At 50.1% G+C, this 23,597-nt stretch overlaps 1 protein-coding gene across 1 annotated transcript in view; it reads right to left on the bottom strand.

Annotated features, from left to right (window-relative positions):
• Positions 1-295: 295 nt before the first annotated feature.
• The window catches only part of MGAT5 (mannosyl (alpha-1,6-)-glycoprotein beta-1,6-N-acetyl-glucosaminyltransferase), a 213,135-nt gene continuing 189,833 nt past the window's right edge, over positions 296-23,597 (bottom strand). Inside the window, exons 13-16 of the mRNA XM_012650516.1 lie at positions 22,240-22,356; positions 17,273-17,347; positions 6,297-6,454; positions 296-494 (exon numbers count right to left, since the gene is read on the bottom strand). Coding sequence (XP_012505970.1) covers positions 296-494; positions 6,297-6,454; positions 17,273-17,347; positions 22,240-22,356 — 549 coding nt within the window. The remainder of the gene's footprint in view (positions 495-6,296; positions 6,455-17,272; positions 17,348-22,239; positions 22,357-23,597) is intronic.

Below are 23,597 nucleotides of genomic sequence, written 5' to 3' on the forward strand. Positions count from 1 at the left end.
TTACCCTGGAGCAGCTGTATCCACGGAGTCTACCCGCAGTTGCTCCTCAAGAAACAGAAATGGCACCGTGCCGGGAGAAGCCAGACTCCCAGCCTGGTATCTGCTCTCCTTTTGTTTGGTGAGGACTCCACTGGGCTGCTCTGACCACAGCAAGAGCAACACCAAAATTTAAACTTCCACCAAAAAGATCGGGCTCTGGCCAGAGTCCCTGAATGAATTCTGCCCCGGCCCTGCCCGATGGGGCTGGAGCCCTTGTCCGTCCCAGCAGCATGGTGTGGGGCTGAGCAGGTGGCTGCTATAGGCAGTCTTTACAGAGAGCCACCTGGCCTTTGATGAAGTCCCTGCAGGGGCAGATCCTCCGGTGCCTGGGGTGGGCACCCGCACAGCTGAAGAGCAGGAGGTCGCCTTGAAACACACAGTGCTTGTTCTTGGGGTCGAAGGAGGGCACCAGGATGTCCTTGGCCAGCTCTGAGCTTTGGCAGATCACCTCATACCTGAACAGGAAGAGAAAGGCACATCAGTCGGTGATGCAGAGGACAGGGCCTGTCCTCGTACTGGTGCCATCAGCAGCCTCCTGAGGTGTGGGGGGAGGTTCTCCTGCCTTAGAAATGAAATGGCACCCACCCTCGGACCCCCGAACCCTCCACTCCTAGGCATCTAGGCTGGAGAGGGCATGTGTGCACCAGGGCGTGTGTGCAGGGGCGTGTGTTGTGTTCAAGCTGCCAGTGAAGTGTCGCCTGTGATGGAGAAAAACTGGAAACAACCCAAATACTCACCAAGGGGGACACAGCCAAATAAATCATGGCCCATCTGTGCTTTTGGAGTTCTCTGCAGCCATTGAAAAAGAACGAGGGGGAAATGTGTGCTCCAGCGCAAGCGCCGTGCTGGAGGGAGGCGAGTTCCAGAACAGGACGCACGTGTCATCAGCCCAGTGTGTGCGCATGAGGGTCGAAGGTCAAGAAGGCTGCACACTAACACACTAGCAATAGTTGCTTTCAAGGAAGTGAGACTGGGCAAAGCTATGCATTATTTAAATATTTTTTTTAAAGTATGTTTAACTTTTGTTAAAGGCTTAAAAACATTCCTGTTACACAGCCTTAGTCTCCCACGGGAAAGCAATCAAATAGACGGTACAGCCGGGGCCATCAACTCACTGGGCCTCTGCAGCACTCGGGAGAGCCGCGCTCAGAGTCAGTGCTCAATAAATGGTAACTGTCACTGCGACGGTCATCATCACTGTTGTCGTCACTCTACCCTGGCAGACACGGGATGCTATGCCACCTTCCTCCTTTGCCCGTCGATGTGAATTTACACACACACCAACCACTTCCGTTTTGCTTTGTTCATGGAAGTCTCACTTCTTGCCGATAGGGAGGGGATCAGGATTGGGAGCCTGAGGTTTCCTGTTGCCTCCGGGAAGCTTCCACACCAACTGCGTGTGCGCCTGCGCATGCACGGCACGAGGCGTCACTCTCCCTGGCGCTGCTGCATCCTGTCTTCCTCTAGCCGACGGCTCCCCGGGGCCTGCCGCCCTTGCTGACACTCCTCCAGCGATCCCCAGCACATCTGCTCAGCTCTCCAGGGCTGCTGGCCTGGATCCTGCTCGGCTTCGCCGAGGCCCCAACTGCTTCTGGGACCCGCACGTCCCTGGCCCTCTGGCCTCATCTCCCCAGAGCCTGCGGCTGTGGCTGCACACGGGGCCAGGCCAGGAGCCCGGGGCCACTCCGGAGAGCAGGCCCCTCTTATCCTGCCCCTGCAGTTGCCAGGGGGGCTCTGTGCCTTCCCCACACCCCCCAACACCCTGCTCGTGCTGCCAGCTGGGACACGGCAGCGCTCGGGTTCAAGGTCATGAACCATGAAGGGAGAGGGCAGGAGGTGGGATTTTTATGGATTTCCTAAAAGGAAAAATGAGTCAGACTTGGAGCTCCCAGGTCCTTCGCAGGCTACCCTGACCGGCCAGCACACAGAGGGGGGGGATCTAGAGCTGAATTTTGAATGGAAAGTTTACACGTGGGAACGTGGCCTCGGGACACGGATTTACACTTATGACATTTGTTTATTTAGGCGAATTACAGCAGTTGCTACGCCCGCTCCCTCTGCCCGGCAGGCTAACCAGAGCGTGGGAATCTCCACAACCCCTCTCGGACCCCACGGTGCGGGGTGCAATTGTCAGGAGCCAAGGAAACCCTCTCGCTCCCTCCCGGGTCACCTGGGCTCAGGCTCCAGGACGCCACCTCCTAGGGGACGAGCCCACACGGCCCGGCTGAGGCCACCAGCAGTGGCAGAAGCCTGCCCGGCGATGCACAGAGGCCCCCAAGCTCACACGGCAAACGCTTCCCGAAGCCACGGGTGAGGCCTGTCAGGCGGTAGCTCCCCCAAGGTTCAGTGGATGCGGTGCTGTGGCCCGTGGTGGGTGCCACTTCCGGGTGCCATCCAACCCCCTGGCCTGAGCGTCTTCTAGGCCCCCCAGGGAGCTCTCCCACAGCCCTGGGCATTCAGGAAGGCGACTGTATCGTCTATGCTGAACTAGTTAGCAAAAGGCACCAGAGAGTCGAGGCGACTTTCCCGTCACTAGAGCACGTTGAGAGACCAGACAGCCTCCCTCGGAGGCCCCTGGCTTTTTAGGGGTACACGTACTATGCCTGCCTCTGTCCCTGTTATGTCTTCCTCACGTCCCCACACACTCCTGCGCTGCTGACTTCCTGCCAGGGCCTGAAGAGCTTTTCCTACAGGAAGGGGCCAGGGCTCCTGGGCCATCGGCCCTCAGCTGACGAGTTATAGCTCTTGAAGGAGGACAAGAAGGCAAAGCCCCCTGCCACGTGCCTGCCATCACAGGCGTTAGGCTGAGAAGCCGCTGTCCCACCTGCTGCCCGGCTCCTGCACTCGCCCTGCCCTAGAGCACCTTCCTCCCCCCGCCCCCTCTCCGGGGCCTTTGTGCCTGCCAGTCCTGTCCCACCAAGTCCCCTTGTGCCCACTCGGACTCAGGGCTGTCTCCCTACTCCCAGGTGCCAAAGAGCTCGCGGTCTAGACTGCACCACTTAGCGTTCCCGCTTCTCACAGAGCAACCCCGACTGCCAACACTGCCAAATTTCAGAAGACGCAACTTTAAGAGGTAGCGAACTTACAAACCGGGCTTCACGTGAACACGTGTTGCTAGGTATGGCGCTGAGTCCTGCCCACGGGGCCACACTGGGATGGACTCTGGCACTTCTCCGGGCCCTCCACCTTCCAAGCCCCCATCCTGGCCCGGGAGGAGTCTTGTCCAGAGGGTGGGTCACACCTGAATCCTGCATGCTTTGCGGCGGCCTCTCCAGACTGAACTGTAGCTGCGTGCGCAGGAACTCAAGGAACTCAACCCTCCCTGATTCAAGATGACAACACAGGATGCTCCCAAGGCTCCACTGACGTGATATACAGAAGTCACACTACACAGTGAGGACAGGAGGCTCTTAAAGGCCGTGGATACTCAAAGACTGAAAGGAGCTTAAGCCTGGCTCAGAACCAGGCCCCAAGCTGGAGAAGAGAAAGCAGCACCAGCTTGCAGGAGCTGCTAATTGCTAATTGGCCATGAATATGGATGGACCAGGATTACCTCCACGCTGAGGAGGCACTCAATAGACCGCCAGATAGCTGGGCTTTCACAATATTATCGTATTTACAAATGCATGAACAAGTTATTCAGTAGGGCTCTTATGTTCAGAAAATTAAATTCGGACGGATTTATTGCAAAATTAGCATTCATTCCAGCCTCCTGCAAGAAAACCCTCATCTCTGCAGTGGGGTAGGGGTGAGCGATCCCACAGTACAGGGCCTGGCTGCAGGGCAGCCCCACACTGAGTTCTCGTGGACCCTGCATGGCGTACAGAGGTAGGGAGGGAGGGAGGCCAGGGCAGGGGACTGGCTTTTCCAGGCTTGGCCAGGTGGCCTCAGGCCTATTCCGACACCCAAAGCTCTGAGGAAGGTGCTGCTCGCTCTGCTGTATCTCTGGCAAGGGCTATACATTATATCTCACCACCACCCAGGATGTCCCCATTTTGCAGATGAGAAAACTGATGGAATGGAGGGAACTGGCCACTCGCCCAGCTGTGTCCCTGCTGACCTGCACCCTTGGAGGTGGGATGCCTGTGTGGCGCCCCGTGTCAGCCCCAAACCAGGCCCTGATTACGGCCTCTGGGACGGGAGCCCTGACTCCTGCCTGGCCAGGAAAGAAGCTGCCACGTTCAGGGCTCCCATTCGGGTCCCCTTCCCAGGACGCGTGTCTCACGTTCCCTCTTCCAGAAGTGGGCTGATGTAGACGGTACCGTGTACAGTCCCCCCGTCTGTACCCAGCGAATTCAGACTTCTGTGTGGAGAGAGTACTCAGGGTTCTCAAAATGCCACCTTGCTCTGGGGGCTGTCTGCAAAAGGGGCTGGTGGAAAGCCCCTCATGGAACCCCAGGATGCAGGATCTGTGCTGTGGAATCGGATGCTTCGAGTACCATCAGCGGCTTTCCACATCCACCAGACCCCACGCTTACAGAGCTTCCCTGGTCTCGCCACACGGACCTCCCTCTTCTGGCCTGGGCCTCTGTTTTGATGGTGGAATTGGGGCAGCCTCTGTGCCTGGTCTTCCCATAAAAAGAAGGGGAAAAAATAGCATTGCCCACGTGCCTGCTCAGGAGAGCGTCCCTGCAGGCGAGACTCCAGAGGCCACACATCCTCCCTGACAAGAGAAGATTCCTACAAAGTGTGAAATTACACTCTCCATAAAAAGCATGTCTCAGCACACTTGAGGCTAGGATGACTCACGGGAGGGACCAGGCCGAGAGATCACTGCGCACAGATGGCCACAGTGGCTGACAGCACTAGCAGAGTGTGAAGCCAGGACCAGGATGGGCGAACCCGGAGCCCCACGTCCACTCCCTGTTCCTAGATGTGCTCTTCAAGCTGGGGGCAGTCCAGCTGCTGGACAGAGTATTTGCAGTTGGGACAGTGTCTTATTATGTACAGGCAAGTCTCTCGGAGAAAACGCCTCAGCAGAGCTACTAAGGTAGAGGATGGGGGTGGGGAGGCTGGACAATTAAGCAATCTGTGGGCTGGCACGGGGCATGATAAAAATAGGGAGATTAAGCCCTGACGGGTCACGAGTCAGAGGCAAGAAACCTCACATGGAAATTTAGGGACTACAAAAGCCAAACCCAAAATGCCGACACAAAGGAAAACCCAGGGCATCACTAAAAGTAACGCAAGTGATAATATGGTTTGGGTGCCCGGTCCCTCCCAATCTCATGTTGACATTGAGCCCCAGTGTTGAATGTGGGGTCCGTTTGGGTCACAGGGCAGATCCCTCATGGATGGCTTGGTGCCCTCCCTGAGATAACGAGTTCACATGAGAGCTGGTTGTTTAAGAGCTTGGCACCACCTAACTCCCTCTTTTGCTCCTTCTCTCGCCATGTGACATGCCTGCTCCCCCTTCATCCTCCAACTTGACTGGAAGCTCCCTGAAGCCATCAGCAGAAGCAGCTGCTGGCGCCGCGCTTCTTGTACAGCCTGCAGAACCCTGGGCCAAATAAACCTCTTTTCTCTGTGAATCATCCAGTCTCAGGTGCTCCTTTATAGCAATGCAAAATGGACTAAGACAGCAAACGAGAGGTAAAATCCAAGGAATACTGAAGACCCTCCTGTGTGCGGCCCTGGGCCAGCGTGCCTGGTGCCGCATCCACCTTGCTGCCATGGGACATGGTGCACCAGGTGCCAAAGGTCCGGAACAAAGTGCAAAAGGGAACGGGGACACAGGAGGGGAAGGCGGTACATGGAATTTGTCATGAGCAGTTTGGTGCCAGTTCCTTCTACGTATTTCTCATTCCTTTCTGACTCTGGGGTCGAAGGCTGCCACCCGTCCCCTGAACTACTCGGGCTTTGCTGGGGGCCATCTGGAGACCCCACTGCTGCCAGGGGTCCGTTTATGCCTATGGCTCTGTACCCACCTCCCCTCCCATTGTTCTTGGGGCCAATATTAGCAAACTGAACACCTCCCACAGTCTCCAAGCTCAGACACGGCGCTGTTTATGCGAACACGGCACCCCTGTTCAAATTCTAAATACAGCAACCTCATCTCACCTGACTAACAAGCTTGGGCTAATTCTCTCTGAGGGGAACGTGCTGTGTCCTGCTCCCCTTCCCACACCTTGTCCCCAAAGCCCACAAGCCTGGAAACTGAAACCTGGTACCACTCACCCAAGCCTAGCCCAGAGGCAAGCTGGAGTCTACAGAGGCTGAGCTGTCCACCTCCATACCCCCTGCCCCCCACCACTTACTTCAGCATGTCCTTGTCCTTGTTGAGGTGCTGGAAGAAAGAAGGCTCACAGATGAGCTGGCTCTCCTGGCACACCTGCTTGCAGGACTGCCCGGGCTCAGCAAGCTTCACCTGCAGGGCGCTGAGGGGCGGCCACATCACTTGCCCATGGCAGAAGTCCTAGAATGACAACAAAGCTGTTGGCCAAGGGACCAAGGATACAATTGGGGATTCCCAGCCCTGCCAAGCAGCCCCGGCCATGGGCCGCACCACACGGGGAGAGCGGTGGAGGGAAGGGGTGGGGACAGACCAGGGCTGGAATGAGGCTGACCTACACCGCCACCTCGGGCCAGGTCTTGACCTCTCTAGTCACCAGCTTCCTCAACCACAAGAGCGGACAACATCAGCGTCTTTCACACAGGGCTCAAGGGAAAGAGGGAACGCCTGTCACATGTGCAGCGCCACGCCTGCCGCCATCTCCCTCACTTTTCAAGGCCCATCTTCAGGCCACCTCTGAATCCAGTGACACTGTGTCTACTCTGATTTGGCAGTTCCCTAACATGGCATTGTTTCAGGAGTGCTAGTTTTATCCCAATGGCAAGATTCTGACGCCATGAGGTGAAGGATCACACTGAGGACCCTGCAGGCGTCTCTAATGTCACCTGACACGGTGCCTAGTCCTTGCAGGGACTCCGGGCGTGTTGGCTGAAAACAACTACGGTGAGTCCTCATTTACCATGTCCACAGGTTCTCAGAAACAGACTACAACAAAACCCATTTCACCGCAGGCTGATTGACGTAAACGAGAGTTAACATCCTATGGCATGTTTCTGGTCACGAAAGCATCATCACATTTTTAAATAAAGATCCCAATGCTTCTCATATTAAACACTAAAATAAAGGTGAGCCATATGTATGATTTATGAAAGATTAGCAAGAACAAGTAAGATAATTATTTACCCAATTTATGGAGAGTCAGTGAGTGACGGTGGTCGTAGTGGTGGTGAGTTAAATCAAAGAACAAATGTCCGTCCGTAAAGCAAAAATTGTCAGCAGCACCTCCTCCGGCCACATAGCTCACCAACAATCACAAAGACGGCAGAGTCCCTGAGGGCTTCTGTAGTGCATGATTTATTGTCTTACATCTCTAATAGGTGATCGTTGTGTACTTTACAGAGTTTTACTGTAAAATCATTTGTACAAGGTCTGTCCGGAAAGTATCCCGCCATGTAATACGAGTACGTATACTAACGACGGCTGGTTTTCCAACCTGTTTATTCCACTTCAGGGTCACGGGTCCCAGCAGCTCAGAGCACATGGTGGGGACCAGCCCTGGACAGGACGCCATCCTATTGCAGGGCACGCTCACACACACCCACACTCACTCAGACTGGGACCACGTAGACATGTCAGAGAACTTAACTGAGCACGTCTGTGGGACGTGGGGAGAAACCGGAGTACCTGGAGAAAACTCACACAGACGTAGGGAGAATGTGCGAACTCCGCACCAACGGTGGCCCCAGCCAGGAATTTTTTTTTCTCATTGACAATACAACAAAACGACTTAGAACAAATCATTATTCTCGGACATGCTGTACAACAATTGAACCACCAATTGAACAACTAGAGAAACAGCCTGAGCAGCATGTGGTAGGACAAGGAACACGGCACCCCCTACAAAGAAGGCATGAGGGTGCTCAGAATGGGGCACAGCCAGTCATCCCAGGGACCCAGTGGGAGCGGAGGGAACCAGCCTGAGGATCACCTGCGGCTGGGCAGAGAGGGCTGGAGGACCACGAAGCAACCAGGGCAGCATGATGACCCATCAGTGTGGCTAGAAGACGAGTGGGGACATCTCTCTGACCTGGGGCCCGGAGTCTCATTTCAGCTGTGCCTGACATGATCCTGAGCAGGTGCCAGTGGTGGGAACACAGGCACCTCTGACACCGAGAGCTCGCTGTGGCGCTGTCTGTGCAGGACACCCGAGGGCCGTGCCGAACTCCACGTGGGCCAGGCCATCCCTCGGGGAGCCCAGTGGTTAGGATCCTGGCTCTGAGTGCCACTGTGGGAACTCGCCCACAGATATATGGGGACGTGTGCAGAGAAACCCCTACAGGATGGCAGGGACAGCACAACAGTCCTGTCAGAACAGCTCAGAACAATCTGAAGGTTATATTTAAATGGATAGCTGCTTAAGGACAAACAAAACCAAAAAAAGAGACAGTTTTCTCTGAGCCAACGGGGGAACATCTCTAAGATGTCTTGAGAAGGGGAAGCAGAGTGGGAGTGGTGGATGGTGTTTCCACTGCGGCAAGCTCTGGGGAGGAGATACGTAGACATGTGTGAACACACATGTGCTGCTCCAAGAGCCTCTCCTCCCTGGGAAGCGAAATGGAGTGACGGGGTCGGGAGTGGTAAGGAAATGTACTTTTCAATACGTGTCCTTCTGGAATATTTTATGTTTCTGCACACTTCCTTTCCTCACCCGGTGTGAGGGAGCTGGTCAGTCATCTCAGGGCCCAGAGCTCTGGCACTGGCACAGACGGAGGAAATGTTTCCCGCCCCACCCTGTCACGTGGAGGGTGACAGCAGGAGCACGAGGGCCGCATGCTGCGGGGTGGGGGCGCTGAGCACCAAGGTGAGTGCAGTGCTGGCACGGGGGGTGGCAGGAGCAGCATCCAGGAGGGGTCTTCCCTACTGCTTGTGCATGTGTGTTTTTAATACCTGTGTTTGTGTAACTTTTAATGAGCCAAAGGCAACAAAAAATGAGCAAAGCAAAACCCAACCCAGGTTCTATAGGCAGTCGGCTCTGAGAGCATATCCTGCCTCTCCCTTACCGGCCACGTGAACCTGTGGGCAAAATACGCAACAGTCTGCAGGGGGTTGGCCTCATTGGTGAGCACGGCAGGAGGGAGCTGGGAGTCCGGGCTGGGACCCTGCTCCCAGCTGTGGGAATTCACAGCTGTCTCCCAAGCCCTCTCTGCCTGCGCTCACGCATAAAACGAGGACATACCATCTGCTCTTCATGCCTTATGTAATTCCCATGAGATAAAAATGCGGGGGCTGGTAAGAAGGCACCTTGAGATGCTAAAGACAATGTTCTAAGGTTGACCGTTATTCACTGCCAGGGTCCAGAGGTAGAAGTTGAGTTGCCTGAATCATACATGATAATTCACCCACGTCTACAAGAGCCACCTCTGGCCCAGCTGCCGGCAGGGCACGACTGCAGTGGAAGCCCCGTGATAGCCTCTTCTCCCCCATGGGTGCCGGCACCACTGGGTGCTCACAGAGGGCTGATGTCTTCTGTTTTGTGCAACCACAGCACAGGCTGACGTGGCAATACCAAATTACCTTATCTCCTCACCATAAGCAGTCACGCAATCATTTGTTCATTCATTCATTCAACAAATACTTGTGAGAGGCAGAAAAGCATAGGGTTCAGCACTCACACTGCCGAGATTTAAATCTCAGCTCCTCCATTTGTTGATTCATCTTGACATAAAAAGTGCCTGATACGTATCACACCATGCACGTGTTGGCTGTCACCACTGCTATGTGCGACCTAGACCCTTGGTGGGGGGATCACTTGGCACACAATGGGAACCCCTGCCTTCATTCAGTGAGGGGGAAAGAAAAACAAAACAGATAAGTCAGGTACATACAGTATGTTAAAAGGCAATAGGTGCTCTAGAAAAGAAGGAAGTGAGGCCGAGCATGGTGGCCTCACACTTATAGTCCCAGCACTTTGGGAAGCTGAGGCAGAAGGATCACTTGAGCCCAGGAGTTCGAGGTTGCAGTGAGCTATGATCATGCCACTGCACACTAGCCTGGGCGACAGAGCAAGACCTTGCCTCAAAAAGAAAAAAAAAAAAAAGAATGAAGTGAGACTGGTTGGGGGTGTGTGTCCAGATAATGCATCACTGAGAAGGCGGCGTTTGAGAAAAGACCTGAGTAAGTAAACAGGTGAGCCACGCAAGTATCTAGGAAGAACGTTCCAGGCAGAGGAAACCCAGACCTGAGGCTCTGACAAAGGAGACTGTTCCGGGGGGAGCAGGACATTCCGGTGGCTTGGGCAGAGTGTGTGCTGTGGGTGGGAAGCTGGGGGCGATGGGGTCCAGGAGGCAGAGCACGCAGAACTTCAGGGGCCAACATAAAGCTCTGGCTTTCCCCCAAAGTGAGATGGAAGCCACTGGAGACTTCTGGGCAGAGGAGCAGCAGGACCCGCAGTGCTGGGGACAGAGAGACAGACAGCTGCTGCAACAGCCCAGGAGAGAGGGGGACTCAAGCCAGACACGAGCATCTTTGTTCAAACTTCCAAGAAACACATAAGTTAGTTTCGAAGGTGTCTTCATCCATTCACTCATTCAAGGCTTCACAAATGACCATTAAAGCCTTACACTGGAAGCTGGAAATACGAACGTGAAGGAGACACAGTCCCTGGGCTCGGAGGTTTGGTGCACAGCCTAGTCGGAGAGGCCAGCCCTTGAAAAATCACAGAGCAGCACAGAACATCTGCCCAAACAGGATGCACAGGCCACTCAGAGGGAGGAAAGAATTAACTCTAGGGAGGGGGAAGAGTGGTGGTGGCAGCAATCGGAGAAGGCTTCCAGGAGGCAGGGAATTCTGGGCTGGGCTTTGCAGGATGCATAGGAATTAGTGGCTTATTGCTAGCATGAGCCTTTGAAGATAACTAGCACTCAATAAAGAGCTGTTGAACTGAACTGCATGGTCCTAGCATCCTGGGGGCTTTGAGAGTAGAAGAAGAGAAGGAGACTATTCCAATCCAGCAAGCTTCTGTGCTGCCGGAATGAGATATAAACAGTAATTTCCAATCTGGCTAACAAGCCCACTTGGAACACAGAACATCTGCATTCCTCCCTAACAATTATTCCAACCAATCTCCAAATTTCCCCAAATGTGCTTGACTATTCTGGAATGTCCATGCAGTAGCCATAAACCATAACAACAAAGGCCTATTAACCAACAAATTTATGAGACAGAGCAACGTTCTAAACAAATGAACACAACTCACTGTGAGAGGTAAGGGCAGTGCCTCGGTAACAACAAAGGCTAATTAACGGCATGGAGAAAACATTGCTCACAAAACACCACAAGAGCAAGGGAGGGGTGGTGCTCCCTGGGAGAAGCTCTAGGTGGAGGGGCTGGCTTGTCCCTCCCTCTTGGTTGGCTGGGCCAGGGAAAGGGTCATCTGCTTGGAGCAGAGTGGAAGAGCAGGAACCGAAGGGCCCACAAGAGAACGCTGAGTGGTGTGGGACAGGCCTGCCCCACAAAGCCCCACCGAGAGCCCAGGCCGAATCTCCAACAGAGTCACTAAGTCCATGCCAGACTAGGTACAAGCGGATTTCTGTGGAAACCACATTGTTTGGAACCAGGAAGACGGGTTTGGATATACACGTCTGGAGGCAGGAGCTAGAGGAAGACAGACCAGGCATTTGCATAGAGAAGGGAGGAGGCTGGTGGGACAAGTTCCAGGCCAGGAAGACGGGGTTTGGGCCACTCTCACCCAGCTCTTTGAGGGATAAAGGACACGTGTTGTTTGTGTTATGCTGGGAGATCTGGGTCTGGCCGGGAAAGGGTTCGATAAATATTGAGTGACTGACCGCATTAGGCACACCTCAGTTGCTAGGGCGGATCCCACCGCTCTCAGCCTGCGCTGTCCCTCAAAAGGAAGTGGACTCTGTCCACGGGCAGCCCCTGGCCCGTTTCCCAGAAGCAAGTGTGAATATGTGTTCCACAGGCAATGGAGGGCGGCTGTGAAGCTGAGCGGCAGCCTCTCATCTCCACGGTCTTCTCTCCTTGTGCAAATCCCTGAGTGCAAGCTCACCCCCGAGGAGCTGGCCGGAAACCTACCACACTCACACTCTGTGACCACGAGGAGCCTACCAGGAAGAAACGTAAACACACGTCACACGAAGATCTCGTGCACAGCACTTACCACGCGAGCCAAGGGTAGAAATAGCCCAAATGTCCATCGACTGGTGGACGGATAAACAAACTGCGGTATAGCTGTACTGTGGGACGACATTCAGCGATAAAAAGAAGTGCACATACATGGTACAACATGGATGAGCCTCAAAACAAGTGAAAGAAGCCAGAAATATCCAGAAAAGGCAAATCTAGAAAGACTGAACATAGATCAGTGGTTTTCTGGGGCTGGGGCAGGAACAAGGACTGACTGTAAAGAGGTACAAATGAGCTTCCTGGGGTGCCGGAAACATCGCAGAACTAGACTGTGGTGGTAGTTGCACAACTCCATCAATTTGCTACAAAAAAACGACTGAATTGGACCCTAACACAGTGAGTTTTGGGGTCTGTAAATTACATCTTAATGAAGCCATCTGAAGCGCACACCTCTGTTGGTTTCTGGGCTCCTGCAGCACCAAGGAGCCCCGGCTTTCGGAGCGCCTGGCTGGGCCACGTGCTGTTCCCAGCGCTAAACACGTATCAGTCCGTGGAGTCCTCCACCAACCCGACGGGGCAGGTGGCATGATCCCCGTTTCACAGATGAGGAAAGAGCCTGGAGCAGTTAGGTAACTTGCCTAAGGCCAGGGGCAGTGGCAGCAGAGCTGGGATGTGAACCCAGCCTCCAGGGTCCCGCGCTTAATCATTACCAACCCGTCTCCGAGAGCCGGACTAGCTGGGCAAACAGCAGCCATTGATTTTTCAAGTAAACATTCCCCAAGCAAGTGCCAATCTTCCCTCCTTTTTAATTCCTTTTTCTCTTCTCCTGTAATTGTGTCACCTCCACCATCGCCCCTACCCGCAGACTGCCCAGATTCACTAACAGGCGTGTCCTTGTGTCCAGAACACTCCTCAGTGAGTTCATTACAGGCTCTGATGAGCAGACATCCTAGGAACTTCAGCTGATTCCACAGGCACTTTTGAATTTTTTTTTTTTTTTTTTTTTTTTGGAGACAGAGTCTCACTCTGTCACCCCGGGGTAAAGTGCAGTGGCATCATCATAGTTCACTGCAACCTCAAACTCCTGGGGCTCAAGTGATCCTCCTGCTTCAGCCTCCCGAGTAGCTGAGACTATAGGCGTGCGCCACCACTTGGGGCTAATTTTTCTACTTTTTGTAGAGATGGGAGTGGGGGGTGGGTGGAGGGGGAGGTGGTGGGGGAGACTCACTTGCTCTTGCTCAGGCTGTTTTTAAACTCCTGACCTCAAGCAATCCTCCCACCTTGGCCTCCCAGAGTGCTGGGATTAGTCCCTCACGCCCCCTGTCCCCTGGCTGAGTTAACCCTTTTTTAACCTCCGTATCTCCAGAATGCTTTTCACACGAATCACACAGCTCTTTACACACTAGCATGACTGCGACCATCCTGTATGTTTACAGGGTCTTTACGGGAAATACAAAATAGGGTTCAAGAGCGTATGTGTGGTTTTTAGAAATCAATCTGATTGTTGCCATTCCTTCAAAATAACCTGTTGTACTCTCTGGCCTGAGGCCAACACATAAGACTTCCCCATGAAATGCATAATGAAAACCTTAACATGCCCAGGCATACTCAGGATAGCGAGTAATAGTGCTTGATCTTAGATTACAAAGAATTTCCCTCTGCTGGAGACACTGCCTCTTTTAAGAGCTGATCTAAAAGAGCGTGCAGTCCAAATCAACATTTTTAGTAGAGTAAAGGGAGGAGGACATTAGGGAAGAGCAAGTGGTCCTCCTAGGGCCAGGGGTCTTTCCCACTGGGTGCCATAGCTGGCTGGCTATGGGGTGGGTTTCCTGCTGGTGACTGCTCGACTGTACATTTAAGCCTGGGGTGCTCTCGATTGATGTCAATTGGCTCCCTCGGGTTCCTGCTGCCTTGGCTGAGCTTGATGGACAACCTTGAAAGGTTTCTGGGGTAAAAGCTTCTGTGCTCTCCTTGCAGATCACAAGGAGAACTCCAAAGGCAGAGACCAGCCTAATTAGAGCTGCGGCAGGAAGCTCCTCCTCAGAGCTGCAGCCTTTGCTGTTCATACCAGGAGCACCTTCCTTCCACCCTCCTTGCTCTTTGAAGATATTCATCTAGCTGCAAAAACAACAAAGACCCCAAGCTCTAACATACTGGGGCCTGGAGCTAATGGTTAGAAGACTCAAACTGGGAACCAATGGGGTCTTGGCTTCCTCTCTTCCCTCTGGCATCAGGGGAACATTCTGGGTCCACTGGAATCCCTGGGATGAACTCAAAACAGGCCCCTCTATTGCTTGTTCAGGATCATTGGGAGGATGTTTGGTAAGAATGCCCCAAACACAAGATTCCTACAATGATTCTTTTAAACAGCAATCCGAGAGCACCCCTGCCCTTCATCCTGTGACAAAACCTTCCTTTAGCCTCCTGCTGTCCCAGAATCAAATCTGAGTCCTTCGGCCAAGCCTCTTCTCAAGCGCTGCTGCCTCCGCCTCCTGCCTCACCTCGGCTCTGTCTTCGGTCGTCACTAAACTTCCTACCATTCGCCCTGACTTTTCTTTATTCTCAGGCCTTTGCATCTCGACTTGCCCGGCCCTGCCTGTGCCCCCAATCTGCCTTCAGGACTCACCTGTCACAAGATACCTTCGGACACTCTCTCCTCTCTCCCCCTCCCCACCCTGCAGGCTGGGCCCTGCCGTCCCAAAGCATCCTGCCCACTGGATTTCTGTGAACAGCAGACCTCAAAGTCTTTATGTAAGGGGTGCATTTTTATTAGCATGTTTTCCAGACGACAATTTTAGTAACATTTTCCCAATCATAAAGTCCAAGACAAGCTTCTTGGTTCTTGACACACAGGAATAAAAAGCACAGTCACTCGCTCACCTCCCATTCATGCATTCATCCCTCACCTGGGAGTTACTGTGCCCCCGTGTGTCAGGCAGGGTGCGAGGGACCCAGAGATGAACAGGCGAGGTGGGGCCCCCACATCATGGAGCGTTCGGCAAGGTCTGCCTGGGGAATGGGACCTTCCTAGCAATAGGCTTAGAGAGGACTTGAGAACTTTTAAGGACTCACTGTGATTCATGAGCCTCAAGGAAGAGATAAAAGCCTGAAAATAAACCTGATCGAAAGTCATTCACGCCTGGTGGGGAGCAGCTATCTTCCCTGAGGGGAAGTGGGGACAGGAAAAGAGGAGGAGCCTTTCAGCAGCAGCTGCAGGGACCCAGCTACGACCTCAAGAGAGCCACCGAGACGGCAGGTAGCAAGCACCATGATGTCTCAAAACCCACCGCCAAAGGAGGGCCTGCAGCCCCTCCAGACACCTACAGGAAGGGCGAGTGGCTCTTGGAGGTAAAGCAGGACGGGAAGCACAGCTCCGGGACACCTGCTATCTCCTGATACCCCCTCAAGTGCTGCCGATGCAGACTTGGCCTCCACCAAACCAGCGCCAAATCCAGATTCCACAACTTGTGAGCTTGGGAACTATGGGTCTCAGTTTCCACTATCTAGAGAAGGTGGTTATTACTGCCACCTCCTGGGACTACTGTGGGGAGTAAATGAGATGATACACGGTGATGTGTTTGGCACACGCTGGCACAGAATCTTGATGGATGTAGTTGGCAGAGTTATGATTCTGTTAGTCTGTCTCATATAAAGGCTGAATGAGACAACCATCCAATGCTTAGCTCCCATGGTAAGGCCTGATGACTAATATAATTTATATATATAACTATATATAATAATTATAGTACAACATAGTGTCCTACAGTATAATGCAGTATAGCACACTGTATTAAATAACCAACAGTACTAGTCTGCACTTATTAAACACCATGTACCAGTCCCTGTTCTAAGTACTTCTGTGCTAGCTCATGAGGAAGGAAGTAGGTCCTGTTATTATCCTTATTTTTCAGAGGAGGACACTAAGGCACAGAGAGGCTGAGTGACATGCCCAAGTCATACAACCAGAAACTTGTGATGCCAAGAGTTGAACCCGGGTGGCTGGAATGCAGAACGTGCCCTCTTGCAGCTAACAAAAACTCAGCATATCAGAGGCGCCAACCTGTGGGCACGATTCACGGCTCCCCTCCATGGGGCACCGGGGCTGCCGGCTGGCTGCTCACCAGTCTGTCTCCTCAAACCACCACCTCTTCCTTTGAAAGCCCCCTTGGGCTTACGATCTGTGCCTACTTAGATTTTTAACACACCATCTCTATTTTCAGCCTGCACAATTCTCATCCTCCATTATGTAAAGATCCCTTCATCGTCTTAAAACACTCTGCTTTGCTCTTTAAGAAAAGCCCCTTATTTCTGGAATCTGGTCAAAGAGTTCATATTCCCTTATCCACAGGGGTTCTGAGTCATCTATTTCTAGCTCTGTGTTGCTTTTGAAGCTTAAGGAATTAAAATGTTATAAAGTGACAGCAATGTCACTCTTGGCCTTTACTTCTAGAAGCACAAGCTGCAGTTTCTAAACCCTGTTGGGGGAGGTGGGACTCTTGGCACCCTCCCCTGCTTTGGAACCAAAGTCCTGCTTTTATCTGTTTTATATAGCTAGGTTTTGGGCTAAGGTTTCATTTGAAAAGGGTCCTTTTTTAGAAGAAGTTTGAAAATCACTAAAAAGTCCTACCACGTTTGGAATTACTGAACATACGTTATTAAAGGAATGTTTAGAAACCACTGGTTTCAGTCCTTGCCTTTCTTAGGGTGAGAAGTGAAGGCAGGACCAGACAGCTGGTCTCTCTGTGCCCCTCCCCTCCACAGTCTTCGCAATGCCCCTGAGAACCTGCTCAGGGCACAGGGACGCCTGAGTTGTGACCATCCAGTCTTTCCTGCTGGAAGTTTCCATTTGACCTTCCACTGTCATAAAGAACTCATCCCCAAGGAAAGCCTGGTTCCCTTGGGTGACCATGGCAGTGCTGCCTTTAGAATCCCAACAAGCCATTATCTGGTTTCTAGATTCTTACAAAACAGAAAAATAACCACAGAAACACAGTGAGCTCTTAAGTGGTCTTGAAAGCCCTGGGATAACAGGAAGCAGGACACAGCGAAGACAGATGGACTGCTAATGAGCCTTACCTGCTTTTCGATAAAAGCATTGATTCTCTGTAGCATCCCCTCACATGTAAATTCATATGGCATGTATGGCTCAATCTGGGAAAACAGAACAAGGTACCATGAAGGAGGAGGACAGAGAACACACAGCACTTACCCATTCCTCTGCTGATTCACTCTACACACAGGTGGCAACACCTAGTGGCTGCTACATGAGGGTTAAGACTATGGGTCTGGAAGTCAACAGACCTGGTTCACAATCTCACTCTGCTCCTTACTAGGTGTGGACCCTGAGCAAACTATTTGCCATATCTAAGTCTCAGGTGGCTCATATGCAAAAGGGTGATAAGAAAAACGCACCTTAAAGCTGTGGTGAAGATTATATGGGGGGGGGGAACAAAGGTGCTTAGTTCAGTATTTGGCACATTGGAGGCATTCAACAAAAGTCAGCGATTATCACTTGTCAGCAGGTAAGCTCCATGGGGCAAAGTCCATGGCTAATGGGCCATCTTTGCACCCTATTGCAGAGCATAGTGTGGTACATGTGAGAACTTAGCAAACATCTGTTGAATGACTGCATGGTCGCCACTGTGAGAAAGGCACAAAACAATCAGTTGTGGTGGTGACAAAGGCAATGGTCTGCATTAGTAAGTGAGGTTGGCATGTACCCAAAGAGTACGTGGTACAAAATCAAAGTGATAAAGTGCCACAAAGAGTTCAACTAGAGGATCCTGGGAGGTCAGAAGGTCAAAACTGACTTCTGCTCATGCTGGGCTTTTAAGGCCAGCTATGAGTCTAGCAAGCTAAGACTGGGGCCAAGATTCCACGGACATCCTAGGTGGAAATTAGTAGTATGAGATTTGACATGAAAGGACAGCAGGAAGCTGGAGCTCAGGATCATGGAGGCTGGTGAGACAAAGTTGGGAAGAAGAGTCACTGAATTTCCACAAAAGCCTTGACGTTTCTATACTAGGGAGCCTAGATTTTCTTTGAGGGGAGCAGGAAACTGTAGAAGGTCCTTCACTGGGGTGGAGGAGGCAATCTGATCAATATTGTGACACCTGAGGGAAGAGGAAGAAACATGGGTTTGATCTCTGCTGCACAGTGTTTGCCAACACTATGAGACGTGAGTTTTTAGGTACATTACCAATCTGAAATGGACATTTCACTTGGGAGAAAATCACCAGCAATCTAGTCCATTATAGCTTCAGGGAGCTCAACAGTGCCTGTGGGCGACTGGGAAGAGGTGCACATTCACCAGCGTACTCTTAAGTCTATGTTTACCTATCTCAAATCTACAGGATGGAGGAACTGGACAAAACATCTGTGAATTGAGTCTTGCTGAGCTGAAAATCAACAGAGAGGACATTCCTCAGTGGGTACCCATGCAGTTGTTCCCAGGGCATCCTGTCCTCTTTTATTGTGTTTTGAACCACACATTATATTTGAAATCATCTTCAACCATGATTTTTAAAAATTTCATAATGTTTTCAAATGCACAAGAGGCTGAGCCCTAAGTACTGTAATATCATGGTAGACTATTCTACCAGAACAGAGAGGTCACTCTATTCCTAGATAGCTCATCACCAAAGAGCTCTGAAGAACTGACTTTCACGTTCTCAGATTGCTCCTTCTCATCTCAAGCTTTTGAACTTATTGTTCCCTCTCAACCCCAGCCATAGCCCTTCACATAAAATGTAACATTTTTCTTTTCTTTCAAAGGTTATTTATTCGACCCATGGGGTGACCTAGAGGTAAGTTTCCTCCCAAAGATTCAGAGAAAAAACAAAAAGCAGCTCTCTAAAATAGAGAACATGGCATACCTGGGTTCATTTATCAGTGGAAAGTAGATTCTTGCAAGTGAGATAAACGTTGGTGGTTATCTTTCATGAGACCAGAACAGACCCAGTTATGTTAGTGGGAAGTGCACGGAGTACCCAAGTGCCATTCTGACAACATATTCCAAAGGGCATCCATCAAAAACAGAAGTGAATTAATTCAAAGGGCTTAAGGCAATAAATATGGAAAAATGATCCTTCCTCTGTTCTCCTACCAAGCCCAGTTTAAACGAAGGGATGCTGACTCATTCATTGGGGCCAGTTCACTGTTTTAAAGGATATTAAGCCAAATAATTTTCCTACAAAGGAAAAGGGGATAAAAGGAAATTGTAGTCCTAGGCTGCCTTTGCCAGTGAGTTCACTAGGCATCCTGCTATGGATGGAAGCAGGCAGGGCCCTCTGCGTGGGAAGCTCTCCAGACCAGCCCTGGCTTTGGGAATAAAGGGCACTGGTGACCCCCGAGGTGGGGGCTGCTGCATGGGTTGGGGGAAGGGAGGGGAGCAGTTTTCTGTGTAGCATTTCTTTAGGAACGAGTCAAGGCCTCTTAGGGAGATGAATGAAAAGAATGCGGAAACCACATCCAGTCACTGAGAAACCCAAGTAAGGCGAGCTGAGAAGCAAGGGAACATTCTTGTTTCACCCTGCTCTGTGGAAGGAGGACTGTTACTCATATGGCCAGGTCACAGGAAGGATGCCTGCAGGCTGCACTGCAGAGCTTCTGCCGGCCTTGGAAACTTTCCATTACCTTCCCATCTTCTCCTCTTGACCTCCCTTCCTGACGGATTCCCTGTCTCCACTCACTCACCTTTCCAAGTCAGGGGACAATTCCTATAGGGAACTGCCCTCAGAGATCAGCCTCCATGAGAAACTCTCTGTGATCTGACCTGACACAGGGGGCTCGGTATCATTCAACAAGAGATGGTCTTAGAAGGTATCCGGAGGCCAGCCTCCTCTATTTACTATCCATAGGATTTTGAGTTAGGCAGATCCTGTCATTTCTCTTGATTTCAAATGTGAACTAGGTCATAACATTCCCTTGCTCAAAACTTCCCATCATACTTACAAAATCCAGGATGGATCCTCATCATGACCTAATTACTTGTTTATTTTATTTATTTAGGTTTTATTTATTTATTTATTTAGAGACAATTCTCACTCTGTTGCCCAGGCTAGAGTGCAGTGGCATCATCATAGCTCACTGCAACCTCCACCTCCTGGGCTCAAGCGATCCTCCTGCCTCAGCCTCCTGAGTAGCTGGGACTACAGGCGTGTGCTACCATACCCAGCTAATTTTTTTTATTTTTTGTAGAGATACGTCTCACTATGTTGCTCAGGCTGGTTCTGAACTCCTGGCCTCAAATGATCCTCCTGCCTCAGGCTCTCAACATGCTCGAATTATAAGCATGAGCCACCATACCCAGCCTGTCATGGTCTGTTTAAAGGCCCCACATGTTCTGGCTCCCAGGAACTTTTTTATGGTCTCTATTATTTCTGATGAGAAGTTGGTAATCTTTAATATCATTATTCCCTAAATGTAATAAATTTTTCTCTGGCTGCTTTCAAGATTTTTTTTTTTTCCTTATCTTTGCTTCTCAACAGTTTGATTATGATATGTGAGGGTGTGTTTTTCTTTATATTTATCTTGCTCCTAGGATTGGGGGGTTCACCGATCTCCTAGGATCTGTAGATTCATGTCATTCATTAATTTTAAAAATTCTTTAGCCAGTTGTGGTGGTGCATGCCTGTAGCCCCAGCTACTTGGGAGGCTGTGGGAAGAGGATCAGATCACTTGAGCCCAAGAGTTTGAGGTTGCTGTGAGCTAGGCTGACTCCACAGCACTCTAGCCCAGGCGACAGAGTGAGACTCTGTCTGAAAAAAACAAAAACAAAAAAAGTTCTTTGCGATTATCTTTTCAAATATTTCTTCTGGTCCATTCTCTCTTCCTTCTGAGATTCCAATTACACATACGTTAGGGTGCTTGCTATTGTCCCACAGATCTTATCTTTTTTATTTCATTCTTCTTTCCCTTTATTTTTCAATTTAGATAATTTCTTTTTTTTTTCTCAATGGAATGCTTGTTGCGTCAATTTGGATTATTTCTACTGACAGGCCTTCAAAGTCACTCATTTTTTCCCCCCTCTGCTACATACATTCTACTGATAAACCCACTAAAGAATTCTTCATTTCTGATGATATATTTTTCATTTTTAGCATTTTCTAAAAATTTGGCTTAAAAATATTTTTCCATCTCTTTGCTGAAATTCTCCATCTGTTCACATATATTTTCCACCCTTTTCACCAAACTTTTCAATATATTTATCATAGCATTTTGAAGTTGTTTTCTGATAATTCCAACATCTGGGCCATCTCCAGGTCTGGTTTCATTGATGGTTTTCTCTGTTACTGATGGGTCAAGTTTTCTTGGGCTTTGTGTTACATAAATTTAAAATCTTGGAATTAAATATGAACCCAAACTGTGTGCATCAAGCCTGTCCTACTAGTATTACTACTCTGCTTCTCTGAAAACATCATAGAAAGTGTAAAAAGTGTTCCAATCTGAGAAGTCCAGGGGTGGGGTGCACTTGATAGAGTCTGTGGCAGTTGTGGGGTTGGGAGAAAGGATAAGTGAAGTCATTCCCACTGGAGGAGATAACCTTCTGGAGGTAGGAAGCCAGCTTTGTTTGTTTATGGAGGTAAACCCGCCAGAGGTCTCAGAGGTGCTCTGTGTACAGCAGGTACTTAACAAATGTCCGCTGAATTGATCAGGTGAGTCCAGAAATGTTACTTTTACAAAATTCTACAAAATATTTGGGTAGAAAAACCAAATAAACAGATGCTCTATAAGAACATTGCCCAATATTTCCTTATCCTTCTCTCTTTTTTTGTAGAGGAAACAGCTCTATCTTTTCACATCTTTGTGAAGGAGCAGCATAATTAGATCATTGCAGCAAGTATAACTCAAGCTCCTGCTCCTGTACCGGGGACCCAGGAACCACGCCAAAAGGGTCTGTAGAATCCACGCCCACATCTGGACACCAGTTCTGTTTCCATTTTACAGAACATCCATGAAATCCCCAGGCCAAATCCTACAGCTTGGCGATTTTCTAACTCTAGGGTTAAGCTGATGTGGAAAAGTGGAATAAAAGAAACAACCTTCTGATTTAAAATTGCTTTCACTGCATCCTCTACTTCCTCTTGATTGTTGAGGTCAACAGTCCAAACGTGTGGCCGGCCGATGAAAACCTCAGCGTAAGGATGCTGGGATGTCAGCTGGAAAAGAGAAAAACAGAACACCTCACAAAGGGTTTTTTAAAAGACTTACTGTGCTAGATGAAGTGTTATGCTTTTTATAGTACTCAGTTGTACCTGTGTAGGTGTCCTTCCCCCCCTTGACGATCAAAACCGCCTAAGCATTCATAAGCAGATAACAATAAAATAGTAATGGCTTCACATGCTGAAACTCACTTGGAAGACACAGAATGTCATGACCAGGGGACAAGGAGGCTGTTACAGGTGGCTTTAACCCCCAACATCACACCAGGAAATAATGAACATTTACTCCTTGCCATAACCTAGCCCTGAAAACCACCAAGATCAAACCAGTATCTATTATCTTGGCTAGGATAGACAGGTAAGAATGGAAAATCACAAGACAAATCCAGTCTGTAAAGTCACAGGAGGATGAGTAATGGCACACACAAAGTGAAAGACAGACAAATGATACCAGCAGAAAAACAATTTTTGGAATGGTTTCAGGAATAATAATTTAGCATCACGTTTGGAAAAGCAAGGAATGGCAGTTTTTGTCCTAAAGGAAGTTTTATTTTAAGAACAAAGTGTGCTCAAAGAAATCAAGTGTGAATATTGGTAATTCTGAGTTCATGAAGAGTACATTCTATTAAGTATAAGATACTTAAATTTACTCCTCAATTTTGTTTCCACCTCTATTCTCATATCCCTTTAAGGTCATAGTGTAAAGGAGGAATTCAAGACATCTGTGAGAGCATTCTCAGTTGCCACAGTGACTCGGAGGTGCCACCCTGACTCCATGGGGGGGAACCATGGGTACGAGATGTCTTGCAGCGTGCAGGACAGGCCTGCACAGGAAGACCTGCCGCTTCCCATGCTACTTTCAAATGCGCTATGGGGTTTTCAGGTGGTCTTATAGAATCCAACTCTTTGATTTGGTTTTAACATACATCGAATTTTCCAGGAACATAATTACCCATGTAAACCAAGAGATGTCTGTACTCTGTTTTATTTAAAACTTCACCAACAAGCCATCACCATTTCAGAAAAATCAGAGCAGCAAAGTCAATGCCACTCAGGACATCCATCTACAGTAAAACATACCCAAATCAGTCTGTATTTGTAGCTGTCACATTAATAGCAATTGTGTGTGTGTGTGTGTGTGTGTGTGTGTGTGTGTGTACATGCACTCTTGAGCTCCTCTTTCACTTAAGCAAAAAAGACTGACCATATTCAGAAGAATGTTTTATTTCTTTTAAATA

The sequence above is a fragment of the Propithecus coquereli genome, unplaced genomic scaffold (genome assembly GCF_000956105.1).
Source record: "Propithecus coquereli isolate 6110/MARCELLA unplaced genomic scaffold, Pcoq_1.0 Scaffold33, whole genome shotgun sequence".
In the NCBI taxonomy this organism is placed as follows: domain Eukaryota; kingdom Metazoa; phylum Chordata; class Mammalia; order Primates; family Indriidae; genus Propithecus; species Propithecus coquereli.